This window comes from Euprymna scolopes, chromosome 13 (genome assembly GCF_053919585.1).
Source record: "Euprymna scolopes isolate OS-2025 chromosome 13, ASM5391958v1, whole genome shotgun sequence".
Classification (NCBI taxonomy): Eukaryota; Metazoa; Mollusca; class Cephalopoda; order Sepiida; family Sepiolidae; genus Euprymna; species Euprymna scolopes.
In genome coordinates this window covers 60,624,061-60,642,978 of record NC_136494.1, presented here as the reverse complement: position 1 = coordinate 60,642,978, position 18,918 = coordinate 60,624,061, and the positions used below count along the sequence as shown (strand labels likewise).

The following is an 18,918-nucleotide window of genomic DNA, read 5'->3' as shown; positions in this document are numbered from 1 at the left end:
TGAATACTCTATATAATATGTCTCATGCCTGTAGACTAAAAACTGACAGAGGAATTTGGTAGCCAATATTGTTCAAACAAAAAAATATACGCATACATAAATATATATAGAAAAGAGTTTGTGTTTATTATAAAGTTTTTACGTAAATATTACTCAAGTATAAATAATGTAGGATACCTGCATGAATATAATTACACATAATAGTAAACTATAGATGATCATCTCATAATAAAACCGCAAAAAATAATTAAAATGAGTGTTTAAAAGAATATGGAAAATAGCTACATGGTTTGCACGTGAATGCAATCCAACGACCTATATATAAAAAAATGTGTATTTTCATTTTTACAATAAATAGAGAAAAGGGTTTTTAATATGAATATAAATACAGAAAAATAAACAAATGTATAGGAGTATATACGAGTAAGATACGGGTGTGATTTTGTTGTTGTTGTTTGTTTGTTTGTTTGTGTGTGCAATAAATTCATACAATAAATAATATTTGCTTCCAACGAAGCCGTCATCTGATGATAACACTGTTCCGGAATAGTTTCGGGGTCGAAGCACCACAACCATTTACTGAAGCATCATAACCATTTACCTAGAGCGTGACAGTTCTACCTAACGACATTATTACAATTTGTTTACCTGCATTTTTTTATGTCGTCACCATATCCATTCGGACACTTTTATATTTAATTTTTCTTGTCTGATGGAAAAATCCAATGATAGATGCTCTTTCTTATGTTGGTAGAAAAATGGTGAGACTATTCTTTCGCCCAAGACAGTACCTGAATGTAGATAACTCTCACCTGTCCGTCTTAATGGTTTATTACATTACATTTCATATTTATTTATTTTTTTCGGTTCTGAAAACTGTATTACAATTAATCTTTTAAATATTTAATATTTTTTATATATTTATATAATTACGTGGTTAACTTTTTTGTAATTTGATTAAAAACATAGAAAAATACTTACTTAACTAAGGTGTCCTTTTAAAAATCCAGATCAGGCCTCACCATATTTACATGAAATCAAGCCATAAATCTATGATAAAAACATAGCTTTCTCAACAAAGTTTATCAAGTATTATATTAAATAAGAGTAATCAATGTTTGTCTCCTTAGAGACTTTATACCGTATTGTAATACAGCTTCCTATTGAAGAAGGTTATTCCCAAAGTCTGAGGATGTGTGTATTGTTATGGCACAATACACGAAACCTAAGTGTTGAATATTGAAGTATACTTAAATGAAACAAAATGCATGCTTAAATAAGATTTAGGAACTAATACTTTTCTAAATAGCCTGCATTTATTATGAAAAGAACCAGTAACCCATATCTATCTTTGTAATCTATATGATCTTGCACCTTGCAAAGTGTTAATTCAATTAGCATCCAGCATTTCATAATGTCTTCATGAGCATATAAAGAAAAAGAGATTCCCTTTTGTCAGCGTCAGCATTTATTATTCATACGTGCCTCTCTAAAGATTAACAAAACCGATGAAAATTAGATGACAAAATACCAAGTCCCTGTTCTACCGAAACCAATTCTGGGATCCTATCAGATCATTAGAATGGCGGTTGATTATGTAGAGAGCTGGATTCTTGTTTGCTTTGAAAACACGTAGTAGTGTTTTGTTTTTTCTTTGCTTTTTCCATTGTTGTTTTTCTCATCTGTGTTGATTGCCAGAGGTTGTTATGAATAATGATAGCACAAGATCATTTATAGTTTAACAATCTTCTTGATGACATTTGTCTTTTGTCTCACTCCTATGCACATACTATCTCAGTTATCTGACATCTCTCTGATAGGTTCCTAAGAGTAGTAGTTGATGGGCAAAAATCAGAAGCTCACAGTATAAATGCTTGAGTCCCTCAGGGGTCCATCCTGGGCCCAACTCTTTTCCTGATCTACATTAATGATCTTCCAAATCACATCCTTACATCATTCGTAGACAGTTTTGCTGACGACACTACCATCTATGGTAGCACGTCTAAGACAGTAAACGACCAAGTTCTCTCCGATTCTCTCTCCTCTGATCTTGATCACGTTGTACAATGGGGAAAGGAGTGGCTGGTTACAGTTAATGCATCTAAAACCAAGCTTCTATCTTTATATCATCAACGTTCTGATACCCATCTGGCATCAATTAAAATGAATGGCTCTCCTCTTGGGGAGGCCTCAAGTTTTGACAGGCTTCTGGGCTTGACCTTTACTCCTGATCTTAAAAGGAATAGGTACATCTAATCTGTTGTCAAGGCCGCTGGAAAAATGGTCGGATCCTTCTATCGATCCAGTAGATATCTCACTGCTGATGCAATTCTCTACCTTTATAAGAGCCAGATACGTCCAAGGATGGAATACCGTTGCCACATATGGGCATGGGCTGCTAGAAAAGACTTGTCCTGCCTTGATAAGGTTCAAAATAGACTTCGTGGCCTGGTGGGAGATGTCCTTTTCTCTTCGCTGCAACCTCTATCTCACAGAAGAGATGTTGCGAGTTTGTCTCTGCTTTATCGTTATCTTCATGGAAAGTGTTCAACTGAGCTTCAATCTATGGTCCCCCCTCGCCAAACTTTCACAAGAAACACTAGACTAGCTGAAAACATTTACCCCACTCTTTATCTGTACCTAAACCTAAACATAGATTCCATGATCAAAGCTTCTTTCTTAGAACTGCACGGCTGTGGAATTGTCTTCCATTTTCCTGCTTTCCAGCTGTCTATAATATGGTTGTCTTCAAGTCCAACGTGAACAAGTTTCTGATGAGCCGTTCCACTTAAGTTAAAAATTTACCGAACTTCCATTACTATCGATTACTATATTGCCCTTTTGACTACTCTACACTCTTTAACCCTTATCCTTGAGTGGCCTATCGGCCTTGATAAGTAGTGACGCCTATATAAAAAAAGACATACAGGAATAAAAGCTCGCTGAACCAAAATCCTTTTGTCGTTCTTGAAAAATGATACATGACTCATTAGGTTAATCAGTACGAATAACTACAATGACCGGGTTATGTCTCAATATGCTGACACGTAAGCCTACATATTTTATTAAATTTTACCATGTAAATTCTATATTCTTCCTTTACTAAATCAAGACATCAGAATCTAGGTTTTAATGGTACACACACCCAGCTAAATATCGCTACAGCATCAAATATAAACCTAGTAGTTCTAATAATGTAGCTGCGATGGAAACAGACAAATTAGACGTAAATTTTCTGGTGTAAGCCTTCAAGAAATAATAATCTTATCAAGAGACTATACATATAGTTACATAAATAAAAGTACTAGTAATGGTTGCTATATTAAAGATGTATACTTTTGTAACATACTTTTGCTAATTATACCACTGCGTTTGTTTTGATTATAGCCGGACTACAAGATTACAACATAATGCATAACAGTATGGGCTTCCTCTTAAAATACAAAAAATAAAACATCAGCTACCTATGTTGCTAGATTCTGATTCTTGGATACTCATGAGCATAAGTCCTTTCATGAACGACAATACAAGATGAATAATAGAATTTTAATCGAGTATTCTAAAGGATGTCTAATTGATATCATTCCGGGGAAAAACTGTCCTCTGTTTCGCCATCAGCCAGCCAGGCGATACCATCGTTTTCCCGACCAGCAGCATACTCTTTAACTTCATGCTAGCTTCAAAGAGCTATCTTATCCCTTCTCTTCTACAAGCAGAATATCCAACCCCTTATTCCTACATACAAGTGACAGACATCCATCTGGAGAAACCACTACTAACGTTTGTCTCTCCCAAAAATATTAGACTCATGCATTCACATAAAAAAAGCAAAAAAAAAACAGAAGGAATAATTCGCTAATTGGGCAATTGAAAAGAGAGGGAAAATAAACATTTTTAGTGGGAGTCCTGATTCGGCAAAATTGTTTTCCGAAAACCATACACGAATGGTCAACACATGCGAAAGCCACACAGAATACAGCGGCTATAATGGGAATGCGTGGCATAACAGCTCGAATGTCAGATGCCCGATCCATCTACGTGGACATGGCCAAAAAGGAGCGACTATGATTCGAAAAAGGAGCGACTATGATTCGAAAAAGGAGCGACTATGATTGTTCAATTGTTCAATACAATTTAATGTTCGTGTTTGAATTACAGAGACTTGATTACAATCATCTTGAAGCGTGTGTCCAGATGATAATCAATTCACAAAAAGAATTATAACGAATTGCTTACTTGCCGCTTCAATATTGAGAGTATTTGCAAGAAAACAGAACCAAAATAAGAAGTTAACTGAGAGAGAAAATATATGTACAAAGTCGCAAAGAAAAAAGAGAACAATGGAAACGAAACAAGACACTGCGTAGACTATAATTCTGCATTTCCCTTTTTTTCAGTGAAATTTACAAGTGTATGAAGATTGTACTTTTTTATTCGTTGTTTCACACACCTACACATTACTTTATTGTTTTAACCCAATCTGATTTTAAATCTCTGCATCATATAATTAATAATAGTTTGTAATGACATTCATGTTCGTGGTTTTTATTATTCTTTTGTTCGCCTCTTTTAAAATTATGACTGATCATCTCTCTCTGTTAAGTTTGTTCTTGTAATAAATTCTTTAAATTAAGCACTTTCCAAATCCCTTATATATATGTGCGTGTGTATGTGTGTAACAATGTGTTTTGTTGTTCCTGCCACATGTATGCATCGTTTGGAGGTTGAATGAGGAAAAACTTACTTTTGATTAGAAAATATATCATAAATATCGTGACCTCACGTTTGGTCTATTTGTAATGTTAGTTACGTAAGATAAAGACAATAAATAAACAGACGATCTGTAAAATAAAAATGTAAAATACATTTATGAGTTTGACAATCAAAACACTAATGAACTTGTTGGCTAACCCAAAATTATCGGTGTGCATATATATAAGCTAGTACACGTAAACGTATACCATATATATATACATACATATATATATATATATATATATATATATAGTAGTTATAAAATATATATTGTGATTAAGCTACACAGAGTATTCCGCGTTTCATCCACGCCAGGCGTATGCATAGGATTCATCAGGCTTATGCATAGCCTGATGAATCTTAGCGTGGATGAAACGCGGAATATTCTGTGTAGCTTAATCACCATATATATTTTATAGTTTACTACCTAGCTCCACCTACGTATTGAGCACTGTTGAAGTAAATACTTAAAGTTTACGCATAAATTTATACTTTGTATATTTATTTATGTGATGAAATGAAGTAGTTATATATATATGCATTTATATACATATATATATATATATATATATATATATATATATATAATTCTAAGCTGCTTATGAGATATTAAAGAGATAAAAAAAGTACTGAACACGCCCACGCAGTCGATGTATCTGCTACTGATGTGTCATGAAAAACAAATGACAGTTAATCGATTCTATTACGTTCTTGTATTAAACATTTTATTACCCATCCAATATTCACAGACACCCGCGTTGTATATTTTGGATAGGGAAAATGATAATGTCAAGAGTATTGGTTTACTGCAGCTCTACATTTAGACATGCGACGAAATAGACGTGTAACAGAATCTAAAGTATTACATCAAATGTAAGAGTTAATCAATGTCTGTTGGTCTAAGACTATTCCATCATATAATATAACCACAAAATTCTGAAGTAATCTTACTGTGGTTTTAAGAGACACAGAATATAGTAGACGAAGAGAAAATAATTAAAATATTATATAAACAGAAAATGCAGAAGTAAAGGATTGATTAGTGTTTGTATTGATTGGTTTAGTTGAATCTATTTGAAAAGTAAGGACTACTCTATTTTATCACAGAACATAATAGATTACCATATTAAAAATATTTCTTAGGTTCCAGATTGATTTGTGTTTGAAACAAACTTATATTTCATTTTCTCTAATTTACTGTAATTGCAATTAAGACACACGTAGCTATTTCTTACACCGTTTCTACATGGCTTTCTTATTAATATATATCAGTTTAACATTCATCAGTTTTGCGAACAAAATATGCAATAATTAAGAAGATTATTTATCTTGATTTGCAGACTTACTGTTGCGTATTCAAGCAATATGTCCCTAGCACATTCTAGTTTATATATATATATATATATATATATATATATATATATATATATATATATATATATATATATATATATATATATATAAAGGAGATTAGAACAATAGTCTAAAAGTCTGAATGTATTTTAATGTAACAGTGAAATTACTAGTTTAATTAAAATACAGGAAATAGAAAGTGCTCGTTGTAATTTAGATATATAATAAGCTCGATAGTTAAATGTCCTAGAGCTAATTCAATATTAAGTAATGTGATTAATAATTTAAAAATTAAAAAAAAATTTTTTTTTAATTTAAAAATCAAATTTTAATTAAATTAAAAATCAGTTTCATAAGAGGGAACAACAATAAAATCAATTATCTGTACGATCGTTACGGAAATCCGTGCTTTTTATTGTGGTATGCATGAAGTTATGTAGAACAATTATATATAGTTTTTTTGGTAAGCACGGTCTCCTCATCAGCAAATTTAGGAGGATGTTTATTGAATTTAAAAGACACCATAAATAAACCTAGCATTAAAAGTAAGGCAGATGAATCTTTTAGTTTTTCTTTTTTTTTAAATCAGGAACTGCGTTTAAAGTAGTCATTTAGATGTTTGCTATAGCTTTTTATTTTATTGAATAATTGTGTGCGTGTGTGCGTGTGTGCGTGTGTGTGCGTGTGTGTGTGTATGCGTGCGTGTGTGTGTGCGTGTGCGTGTGTGTGCGAGCGCGTGCGCGTGTGTAAAATAATGTAATTTAATACAGATTCAGTAACCATGTAATTGTTAAATCATCGTATCAGGTGATTGTATAATTGTATGCAAAAAGGAGGCCAATATTTTCCACAACGACGAATTTTTTTTAATGTTTTTAGTACATTACTTTATTTATTAAAAAAACTTTCACCTAACTTTTTTTAATTAAATTATTTCTTCTTTTACTTTATTTTTACGAATGGTTTAAAATATTTTTGATTTAGTAATATTTAGAACTATTTTAATTTTTATTAAAATAAAAAAGAAGCTAATATTTCAACGCATTTTCATGCAAAAACTTTAACTTATATGCAAGATATCAGCTTTTTTTTGTACTAAATATTTTTGTAATGTTAAATGATTGATTTTAGCGTCTCAACTTATAGCATGTCAGATCAATTAAAGAAGTTTAAAAGTGTTTAAAAAATGAAAATGAAAAACCGTATCTTTTATTTAATTAAAGAATCGTACTAAAACTTTTATTGCTTTTTTTTTCTGAACAATATTGGATTGAATTCGAATTATCGTTTCTTTTAAATAAAAATTCATTGTTTGAAAACTATTTCAACTTGTAATGAAATATTATAATACAAGGTAAAATAAAAATACCTAAAAAGTCAAATTTTACTAGGCAAGTCTTTAGTTTGTCCTCCGGAATCACTTTTCCCTAATGTTATATGCATTGCTTTTTTTTCTTAAAATACAAATTCATTGTTTTGAAACAATTCCAAATTGCAATAAAAATTTAAAACAAATTTTGTAAAATGCCGATAAAAAGCAGAAATAATTAATTTTGTTTTTGTTTGAATATTATAAATGCGAAAAAACTGTCAATTAAAAAACAGCTTTCGTGGCTTGGTTTTTATTTAATTACGCATGCGCAGAATTTTCCAAACCGAAAGTCGTAGATCAGAAACATGGTTTTAACGCCAAAGTAAGACAATTTGAGTTTTATTATATCTAATATAAAAAAGGCTATATGCCTGTCTGTCTACCCGTCTGTCTGTTTCTATATTTTACAACTCTATCCCCTCCGAAACTAAAGTTGGAGAGCGGTTCTAACGGCCTCAAATGATTGAGTTTTTGTATAGACTGTTCTTTTATGCGTTGTTAGCCGGTTAAATAGTTTTAAGGAGTAAAATACAGGTCAAAATTAAAAATAACAAATATCGTCATACATTTTGTACATTCATCTTAGATTATTTTTAATTTTTAATCAGTTCATATGCGTGTCACGTTGGTACAGAAGTAACCTCACCAGCTTTGAATATTGAATGTTGCTTTCGCTTTAGATTCTAGCTGATAGCACCCAATTATTTGTTATTCACATTAAAATCTCGAATCTATAATAATACTAACACGCCGCCGTTAATGCCCGGTTGTAAAATACTTTTAAATATGATATTTTGATTAATGCCGATTTCGTATTTATTATTATATTATATTGGACTCAATGTATGGTAATGATTTAAAAAGTCAAAAGGAAAATGATTCGTGCGTCAGCACCGAGAATCGAAACCTAAAGGTTAGTTTACGATTTACTTTTTCCTGTGACGTTAATGCTTGAGCTATGAAGGCATGTTCGCTGCAAGGCTAAAAACTAAAACATGAACTAATAACTATTACGTTACGCACGCATATTCGTAATGCCGTCGTTCGACCTTCACCTAGCAAATTCTGTCTCTTTCATTTTCACACTTTTGCACCGAATTTCACTAGTTAAACCCAAATATAAAGGTTTTGCATGAGTTCGAATACCCTATATTCTAAGTTTCATATCTGTAGACCAATAACTGATACAGGTAGGAAAAATTTATTAACAAAATCATGTACGCATAAATAAATATATATAGAAAGAGGGGTGTGTTTACTATAAACTTTTTACGCAAATATCACACAAGTAGAAATCATGTAGAATATCTGCATGAATATAATTACACGTAATAGTTAACTAAAGATGATTATAACATTAGAAAACAGAAAAAACTAAGACGGAATGGATTAAAATGAATGTTTAAAAGAATATGCAAATTAGTTAGATCTTTGCATGCAATTCCGTAACTCGGTTGTATTTTCTTTTTAAATGAATAGAAAAAAAGTTATTTAAATATCAATATTAATACACAAAAAACACACACACACATTTATACTAGTTCAGATATACGAAATCTGGACATATTCATATTTTAGCATATTTTACGACCAGACTACACCGGGCGCCCCCACCTCCACTAGTAATAGATAGATAGGATGCTCTAGGGCGTCAGATTATTTCAAATTAAATGTAAGTTAGATTAATATCTCATAATTAAAAAAAAACTCGATACTCTTTCCTTGACATTATAATGTTTAAGCATCACCTGGTATTATGTGTGACGATTTCTAGGAAGAGACACGCTGATAAGAAACATGATTTACTTCCTATATATAATGTAAAGACAGTCTCTTTCTCATGTTTATCAATGTTTACTATCCTGATATAAAAATCAATATTTAATTTTAGTTTGTTGATAAGAAAATATAATTTCGACCATAAAAATTCTTTCATCACGTTGCGAATTAATTTTATAGGAAAGTCGTCTTTGAAACGTACACAGAACTGTATTAATCAATGCAGAGTTGCTTTTGTCTTAAACAAGTATGATAAAACGTAATAACCGTAATAAACGTAACAATAAGCATCATGATAATATGGCAAAATAGAGGTAAAAACGATCCATGCAAATGAGGTAATATTCGAATAAATGTTATTTATTTTTAAATAACATTTTAGAAGTATACGGCGTCGATTGGAAACATCGCACAGAAAATACGTAATGGAAAAATAATAAAGTTAAATATGTGTACAGCAGTTATTAGCAAAATAACAGTGAATTAAGTCGACTATATTAAATAGAATTGAATATGTATTTTAACTACAATGTATATATGATTGCAATAGCTATTAAAATGTGTTATACTTCTTTTCCCCCCAAATATCGTACATAAAATAAAATAACTACTGTGAATTATGAATGACTACTGTGAATTGTTGATTAATAGGCTCATCTTAAAATTCCCAAAAGACAAGCTATTGGAGGAAGGAATCTGCTATAGTAAAAACTTTCCGCTATGTAAAGAGCTTCATAGTAAAGAAATGAACTTCGTCGGAATGTCCTGTCTTATTAGGTTGAACGGCTATTTGGAATTCAAGGACAGATTTACAGTGGTATTCTAAGTCGGGGTTGTTGCAGCGAAATATTTGTTTATAAATGTATGCGTGATTGTAGGGTTGGAAAAATGGAACAGTGTGGTAATTCCAAAAAGCAAGCAGTCAGAACAAAAAGCTATAAAAGTAGTAAGTTAGGGAACTCTTGCACTGAAGATGGGATTTTATTGCTTATCGGATTACTTTTGATTTGATTTTGTGTTATGTATGAGCGTATATACTCTTAAAAATCTGGAAGTTTATAGATGGGAATTTTATTTCGCATAATGGTTAAAGTGTTCAAGAATGGGCTAGGAGACAAGGTTTCAATCAACGGTCGAGTTATACCAAACACTGAAAATGGTAGCTGATGTCTTATTGCATTGAAGGGTGTGGCTCAAAAGTGGGTGATGTAATAATACAGAAAAGGTTGCGCCCCTCCTTATAATGAAAATGGAAGCGTGTTTGTCTCTATAAATTATGGGCAATATTTTATGACTTTACATTTTTTTTCTAAAGCTTTATCTATTTGTCAACATCAAAATTTTGAAAATAAATACGAACAAGATTGAGAAAGAAATTTGGACTAAATAGTCACAGACGAGATGATTAAACAATGATTGCAGCTGATAACAAAAACGGAATGTCGACATTGTTATTTAAGTTTTAAAATTATAAATAACTACTTCCTGAAAATAATGAGCATTATTGATTTTAAGAATTACTTGAGGGAATATTTTTTATATTCCAATTTTTTTTTTTCAATTCATGACCATTATTGCTTTTGTGTTTCAATTATTTCGAAGCTAATTGTATTCCGTATACATTCCCGTTATTTTATTATTTATTTATTTATTTTGCTTCAGCATAATTTAACTGATATTCAATTTTCTTTTACATTTTTGTAGCCAGTGGAAACTGTCCACGTGTGGAGGAGGTTACAAACCGTGTCTGCCTTAAAAGATGCGAAAAAGATGAAGATTGCGTCAGTAGAAAAAAGAAATGTTTGTGCGACGGTGACTGTGGGTTGAGCTGTGTCAACAAAAGTAAGTAATGCATATATATATATATATATATATATATTAATTAAATAAAATACGCATCAAGTGCGCTTGAAAGCCAAATACAACGTAATATTAGGAAAATAAACAAATATTTTACTTGTTTGAAATTCATCACAAATATATTTCTTCAGTGTGTTGTTTTGTTTCTTTTTTCCTTTTTTTCTTACTTTCCATGTTGTAAATTTGGAGAAAGAAGTATGTTTGTAAAGAGCCGCACATTGTTTCTAGCGGTTGTATTTTGAAATGTTTGAACTGTGCGTAGGCGACGCGAGAATAAGTTCAAGGATGAGATGAGAGTTAATATAGAAACGTTCATCTTGGCGATATATATATTAGTTTTTAAAATCAAATATTAATTTTGATCCAGAGACATTAGTTGTACATGCTAATTCAATCATCAATGTAGTAAATGATAAGTACTGCCGTTCAAAGGATTCACAGTTAATCCTTGAACTTCCTATTCAACTAGATGGTCATAACTAGAAAGAGAAGAGACTTAAGTCTGATATATAATGTTAACTCAAATCTACAAAGACGGAAAGCCCCCGTGTTATCTTAAAATGAACTCCTAAATCAGAGTATTTCTATTTGATTTCACAAAAAAGGTAATATTACAAAACTTTTTTCTAGTTTTTTAAGTCTGATATATAATGTTAACTCAAAACTTTTCTATGTCTTTTTGTATAGATAATCGCTCCCAAACTCACACAAATTATATTGTATATGAGATGGGGGGGGGCAATAAGTATTCAATACATGCTAAATATTTTAATATTTTATTGTTTCACACATTTATAAAGAAATAGTTGAAACAAAATTATACCATAATAAATCTTTTATCATAACCGTGTTCTAAATGTCAACAATTATTCTAAAAACGATTTTACAAAGAAACGTATGAATTTGCTGGCATAAACAGTTTTTAATAGACAATATCAAAGATATCTTGTTGCGTATCGCTTAATGTTTATCACTGCATGTAAGCGCTTTTGATATTTCGAAATTGGGTTGTTCCATATTTCAGAAGAAAGTTTAGACCACGCCTCTTTACAAATTAGTCCCAAAAATTTCAGATTCTTGGCCTTTCTCTTGCTTCTTGCTGACTTTCATCTCTCTTCACAAATTAAAAATTCGGTTGAGATCAGGTGGCTTGATGGGACAGCGTAAACCTTCATATTATTTTCTTCAAACAAAATCTTCGTCACTTTTTCAAAATGCGTCAGGTAATTATCCGGTTGGAATACTTAGTCTGAACGGAAGTTTAATATTTTAACTGATTTCTTCTAAAATATCCCTACACATAGCACCATTTCTTTCAGTATTTTTTTTACATAGGCATCACCACTTATCAAGGCCAAGGGGCCACTCGAGGATAAGGGTTAAAGAGTGTACAGTAGAACTTTGACAATATAGTAATAATTAGTAATGGAAATTCGGTAAATTTGTTAACGAGTGGGACTGCTCATCAAGAACTTGTTTACGTTAGACTTGAAGACAACAATATTGTAGTCAGCTTGAAAGCAGGAAAACGGAAGACGATTCCACAGGTGGGTTACAACAGTCACTTATAAGAAACGCACCCCCAAATATTATATTCCTCCCAAAAGCTTAATAGTAAAAATGATTTTCTTCGGTTCGAACTCTCTTCACTTCTCAGGCGATACCTGACGTTTGTAACTAAGATTAGATAGATTAGTTTTAGACTCCTCAGATTAAATAACGTTATTCCAAAACCTGCAGATGTCAGCAGGAAATTATTTGTAAATTCAAGTTTTAACATTACGGATTTCTTTAACAGGTGTTTCCCTCGCTCTGTATGACGTAAGTCCCGGTTCTCTTAATGTATTACTCACGAACAAATCCTTCATGGACAAGACAATTTTAATTTTTGTTTCTATCCAGTTCCCCCTTTGGATAAGCTGTATTTTACCCACATTAAAAAAAAAACGATCTTGTATCTTACTCTTCCATGGTGAGGAGGCAAGTAAATAGGAACTTTAATCCCTACTGCTTCTAGTTCTTGTAATATTTTCCCTAGTAACTTAAACATTACTTTAAAGAACTCTGGTTTATTTATGCAATGTCCGATACGATATTTACTTTGTAAATTTTTTGAGTAGAACAATGTACTCCTTCGTCGCAGTACATAGAGACATTGAATCTCTATCGTTGGAGGTGAGCTTTATCTGAACATAACGGTTTCAACTCCACCCAAAGCCGACCAGAAGCATAGTTGTCCCGAAAGTGATAAAACGACAACTATGGAAGGCAGTAATTTCTGGGGATGCAGTTAAGAGATTCGGCGTTTCTATCCCGTCGCTGTAAACAATCTGATGAAGGCTAGATAAATAGTTGGCCGAAACGTCTTAATAAATCAACTAAAAGATGACGATAATAGTCTGCAATAAATAAATAGATAAATAATTTCATACGTTTTTTTCTTGTGTAAAATTGATTTCAGAGTAATTATGTTGTCTTTCTGGACGACGGTATACTCTCCTGGATGAAAAAGTTTATATTGGTATGATTTGGTATTCATTCCACCTTTGCAAGTTTGTAAAAAAATAAAATATGAAAATATCTAGTATGTATCCAATACTTATTATCTCAACAATATACATAATATATATATATATATTTATATATATATATATATATATATATATTCGTTGTATAGATTGGTTTCCTAGATGTAAATCCAATGAAACCCGCATGATTATTAAAGAGTGGCCAATGACGTACAGAGTTTGTATATAGTATATCGTATGTATACTATACAAACATTATTGCCTACATATATGCATACATATTTCAATTGGATCTCATTTCAAAAAGACAACCCCATCAGACCAGAAAAGGGGACTTTGTTTCAATAACGTTCCCTTTTCTGGTCTAATGAGTTGGGCTTTTTGAATGTATGCACATATGTAATCAACAGATTATATATATATATATATATATGTATATATATATATATGAGTATCAAAATATTTAAAAAAGTATTACAACTTACAAAAGATTCAATACATTACGTATGTATATACGCACTTACTAGAAAATTATTAGATTCTATAATATTATCATTTGTTTGTTTAACTTTACTCAGTATTTTGAACAACCTGTATTGTCACCACCTTGGATTTCAAACTGCTTGCAGGTTACGCACAAATTTCAAGAAAACTACAAGATTTTTTTTTTATCTCCGTGTGTAATACTTTGATAGCAGGAGCAAAGTTCCTAAGGTTTGCAACAAAAGTTTCCACATACAAATTTATTATGTCTAGAAAAGTACTTCCTATTTCTAAGCTAATTATTCAGTCCCCCAACTAGCCCAATCAACACCAAAGAGAAATATCCACGTCTACAGATATGATGTTTACACCGCCATTAACTGGATAGGACAAACATATATATTACTTTTTCCGTAGTAGAATCACTAAATAATAAGAGCTCCCTTGTAAAAGTTTTTGTCTCTGATTGGTCGTTAAATATTTCACTTATTTTATTTATTTGTGCTCGTCAAAACAGACAGCTTACCGTAATATTGTCTCCATTTATTTCTTTTAGTTTGTAACTGTTATTCTCTGTTTTTTTTCTGCTAAAAATTTCCTTTTCTTTGATTTACTGTACAAATGTCGTTTCTGACAAAACAAACATTAAAGTAACACTGTTTTTATTTATTTCTTTTCATTGACAACTGTTACTTTCTGTTTTTTTTTTCTTATATAAAAGTTCCCTTTCTTTCATTTTTCTGTACACAAATATCGTTTCTGTTTTGTTTTTCGAGGGAGATTTGGTTGGGTACTTTTCTTCTTTTTTTTGCGCAGTAACCCTGCGTCGTTGAAACCATAACAAAATTTGATAACCCACTATTTTTTTGCCTTATACGTTTACACTGGTTTTCACCTGCAGAGATGCTCATTACATAATTCATTAGGACTGATACTTTCTTTTTTCATTTTAATCGCCAAAAAGTGAGGGGCAATGTTTATACAGCACATACATGCCGGGATTTGATGAATAATGTTCGCTTATTTCTTTTTAATATTCATAATTTCCAGTTTGGAATATTAATTATATTCTTTTTGGACTTATTCATAAAATAGTTCGAACTGAAATAGTGATGTGATTATTTAGCAGCCAAGCACAGCCGTGAAGAGGGGATATTATTTGGCTACTATTACATACTTTTACTTATAAAATATTAACAGATGCTGTAATGAAAAAAATCGGTACAGAATGCAACGGTGCTAAACAGACAGATACAACAATATTAATCTCTCCAAAGAAATTTAACTACTGGCAACCTTAATATTATCCTATTGTTCCTATTTACTGGCCTGCCAACTAGGGCAGAGTTACATACAAGGTCGGTGTTTAATGTGCGAAAGATCCATTTACCTCCCTTAAAAGGGACACTCTAGATAGTTACATTGTCTTACTTATGGAGTATTTCTCCTCCACTGACCAAGGACAGAAAAGGTGAAGTGTAACATCAGAAAAGATACTACACAATATATATAAAAAAATATTAGCACTCGATAATCGCACACACATAAAAATAAATCAACTTGTACACATGATGCAATTCCTATCAAAACATATACAGCATCTTGGAAATATTGATGATCACTCACCATTGTTACCATTAATTATTACCCTCCTTAAAAGTCTGCTATGATGAGCTCTAACAAAATAATGGAACCAAACACATGTTGGTCTTTCCTTGCTCGGACAGCACACCCTCAACATGTAAACACAACATTGGTTCGTAAATGTGCACTGGTTGTCTAACATTTACAGGGAGTTTATTCCGACAGTCCTTCTTAGCATAGGGAAGTTAGGGGTGTTTATTACGAAAGGCATTTTCTTATTCTCAACCTCCCCATGTTTAGAACAGCTTCCGCAACAAAAGTCCTTTACAGGTTGGACAACCAGTGCACATTGGCCCATTGGTTTCATATAAGTTAAAACACAAGTTTAATGCAGTTAGGTTTCAACGTGCATTATATTGACTATTGAAATACTTATTTATTATAGATTTGTTTTCTTACAACTTTTACTTTTAGTGGAGAATTTTATTATTTAGAAGATGAGTTACAGCTAATTTTAGAAAGCAACGCTTGTAGTAAACCGAGAAGGCAAACACCGCATGACTTGAAATATACTATCTTCGCAAGAAGGTAGTTATCTAACTCTGTTTTCGCTAAATCTAAAGCGTTAATATATGCTTGTATATAATCTAAACCTGACCCCCAAGATCGCCATGGGCATGGAATATGTGCCTATATAAAAGATGGCTTTCCATGTGGTAGGGACATCTCCAGAAAAGATCCTAACTTTCGCTATATGTGCTTCCGGGTTGCACTAGCTCACACTACTGCATTTATATTTACTCTCTATCGCCCCCACAACAGCGGAGTTACTATCTTTAAAAGCATATCTGAGAAAATTGACCAAGTCCTATCTGCCTATCCTTCAGCTAACATTCACGTATGTGGAGACTTCAATGTTAACAACGTGGAATGGTTGACCCACTCAAGCAAGACCGATGACGAGGGAAGGTTCTGTCATGATTTCTCCATTGCTTATGACCTCACTCGGATTATTCACGAACCCACCCGTGTGCCCGATAATGACGGCCAGTATGCGAGTCTACTTGACCTTTTTCTCACAACTTGCCCTGAACTATGTTCAGTTTCTGTTCTATCTCCTCCTGGATCTTCCGACCACTCTGTAGTATCAATTAAGATAAAAATGAAATATAATAAGTCCCCAGATGTACCTCTCCATCGTACAGTACATCGATACCCTATGGCTGATTGGGATAGCTTCCGTACATTTATATCAGACCTACCTCTACGTGCCATGTTTAAAAAGCATGTGTCCTCTATAGTATCAGATCTGACGGAATGGTAAATTGAAGGTATAGACAGTTTCATACCCTCGAAAAAGTTCCAGCAAAAACCTAACAACCAGCCATGGTTCTCTCCAGAATGTGCCGCTGCCATTGCGCACAGAAATCACTTTTTTCCATTGCTTCCATCGTAATAGATGTATGGAAACTAAAGCCGCTTTCAGGACTGCCAGCAATCATTGTAAGAAAGTAATAAAGAACGCAAGAGAGTTGTATGCTCAGTCCGTCAAGTCCAAAGTAGTGAGCAGCGGATTGGTTCCCACCAGTTTTGGCAAATAGAAAACATGATCCTGAATAGAATCGTGTGCTCTACCCCAACTATCATCAATGGACCTGAGTAATCTCGTCAGCATCAGACAAAGCCAAACTCTTTGCCAAGAGCTTTGCCGCTAATTCTACCCTTTGCGACCAAGGCCACCAACCCCCAATATTTCCTCCTGTATCAGAAAACACTCCATGTGATATACATATATTTGTACGTGATGTTGGCATGCTAATCAAAAACCTTGATTCCAGTAAAGCAACCGGTCCTGACGGTATTCCAATTATAGTACTCAAAAACCTTCAACCAGAACTAGCGCCCATGCTTACAAACCTGTTTAAACGTTGGCTTAAGGAGAATTGCTTCCAATCATCCTGGAAAATCTCATCAGTATGCCCTGTATGTAAGAATTCAGGTGATCGCTCATCCCCCTCTCAGTGCAGGCCAATAAGTCTCCTGTGCGTCAGGAGTAAGTTGCTAGAATCTGTGTTAAATAGAGAAGTAATCAACCCTCTCAGCAAAAATAACCATTCTTAGTGACACACAATATGGTTTCCGTTCTGCTAGATCTACAGCAGATGTGCTTAGTTATATCTCATAGAATTAGCAAATCTCTTGACAGAGGCAACCTTTCTCGGGCAATTGGTCTTGACATATTTAACGCCTTTGCTGAATATGGCATGAAGGTTTACTTCACAAGATCTCTAGCTATGGTATAGCTGGAAATGTCTTCTCAATTATTAAATCATTTCTTTCTGACAGGTTCATAAGAGTAGTAGTGTATTGGCAGAAATCAGAAGCTCACAGTATTAATGCTGGAATCCCTCAGGGGTCTATTCTGGGCCCTACTCTTTTCCTGATCTACATTAATGATCTTCCGAATCATATCCTTACATCATTTGTAGACATTTATGCTGATGACACTACCATTTATGGTAGCACATCTAAGACAGTAAACGACCAAGTTCTCTTCGATTCTCTTTACTCTGATCTTGAACACGTTGTACAATAGGGAAAGGAGATGCTGGTTTCTTTTAATGCATCTAAAACCAACCTTATCTCTTTATATCATCAACGTTCTGATCCCCATCTGGTATCAGTTGAAATGAATGGCTCTCGTCTTGAGGAGGCCTCAAGTATTGACAAGCTTCTGGGCTTGACCTTTACTCCTGATTTAAATGGGACACGTACATCAAATCTGTTGCCAAGGCCGCTGGAAAAATGATGGTATCCTTCTATCGATCCAGTAGATATATCACTGCTGATGCAATTCTCTATCTATATAAGAGCCATGTACGTCCAAGGATGGAATACTGTTGCCACATCTGGGCAGGAGCTGCTAGAAAGTACTTGTCCTGCTTGAGAGAGTTCGAAATAGACTTCGTAGCCTCGTGGAAGATATCCTTTTCTCTTCGCTGCAACCTCTATCTCACAAAAGAGATGTTGCGAGTTTGTCTCTACTGTGTCGTTATTTTCATGGAAAATAATCGACTGAGCTTCAGTCTATGGTTCCCCCTTGCCAAACTTTCACAAGAAACACTCGTCTAGCTGAAAACACTATCAATAATTCCACCCACTCGTTATCTGTGTCAAACTTTAAACATAGATTCCATGAACAAA

General features: G+C 33.0%; 1 protein-coding gene across 1 annotated transcript in view; it reads left to right on the top strand.

Moving 5' to 3' along the window:
• Positions 1-10,147: 10,147 nt before the first annotated feature.
• The window catches only part of LOC145292271 (protein lev-9-like), a 1,243,866-nt gene continuing 1,235,095 nt past the window's right edge, over positions 10,148-18,918 (top strand). The window contains exons 1-2 of the mRNA XM_080138595.1: positions 10,148-10,205; positions 10,964-11,101. Coding sequence (XP_079994721.1) covers positions 10,148-10,205; positions 10,964-11,101 — 196 coding nt within the window. The remainder of the gene's footprint in view (positions 10,206-10,963; positions 11,102-18,918) is intronic.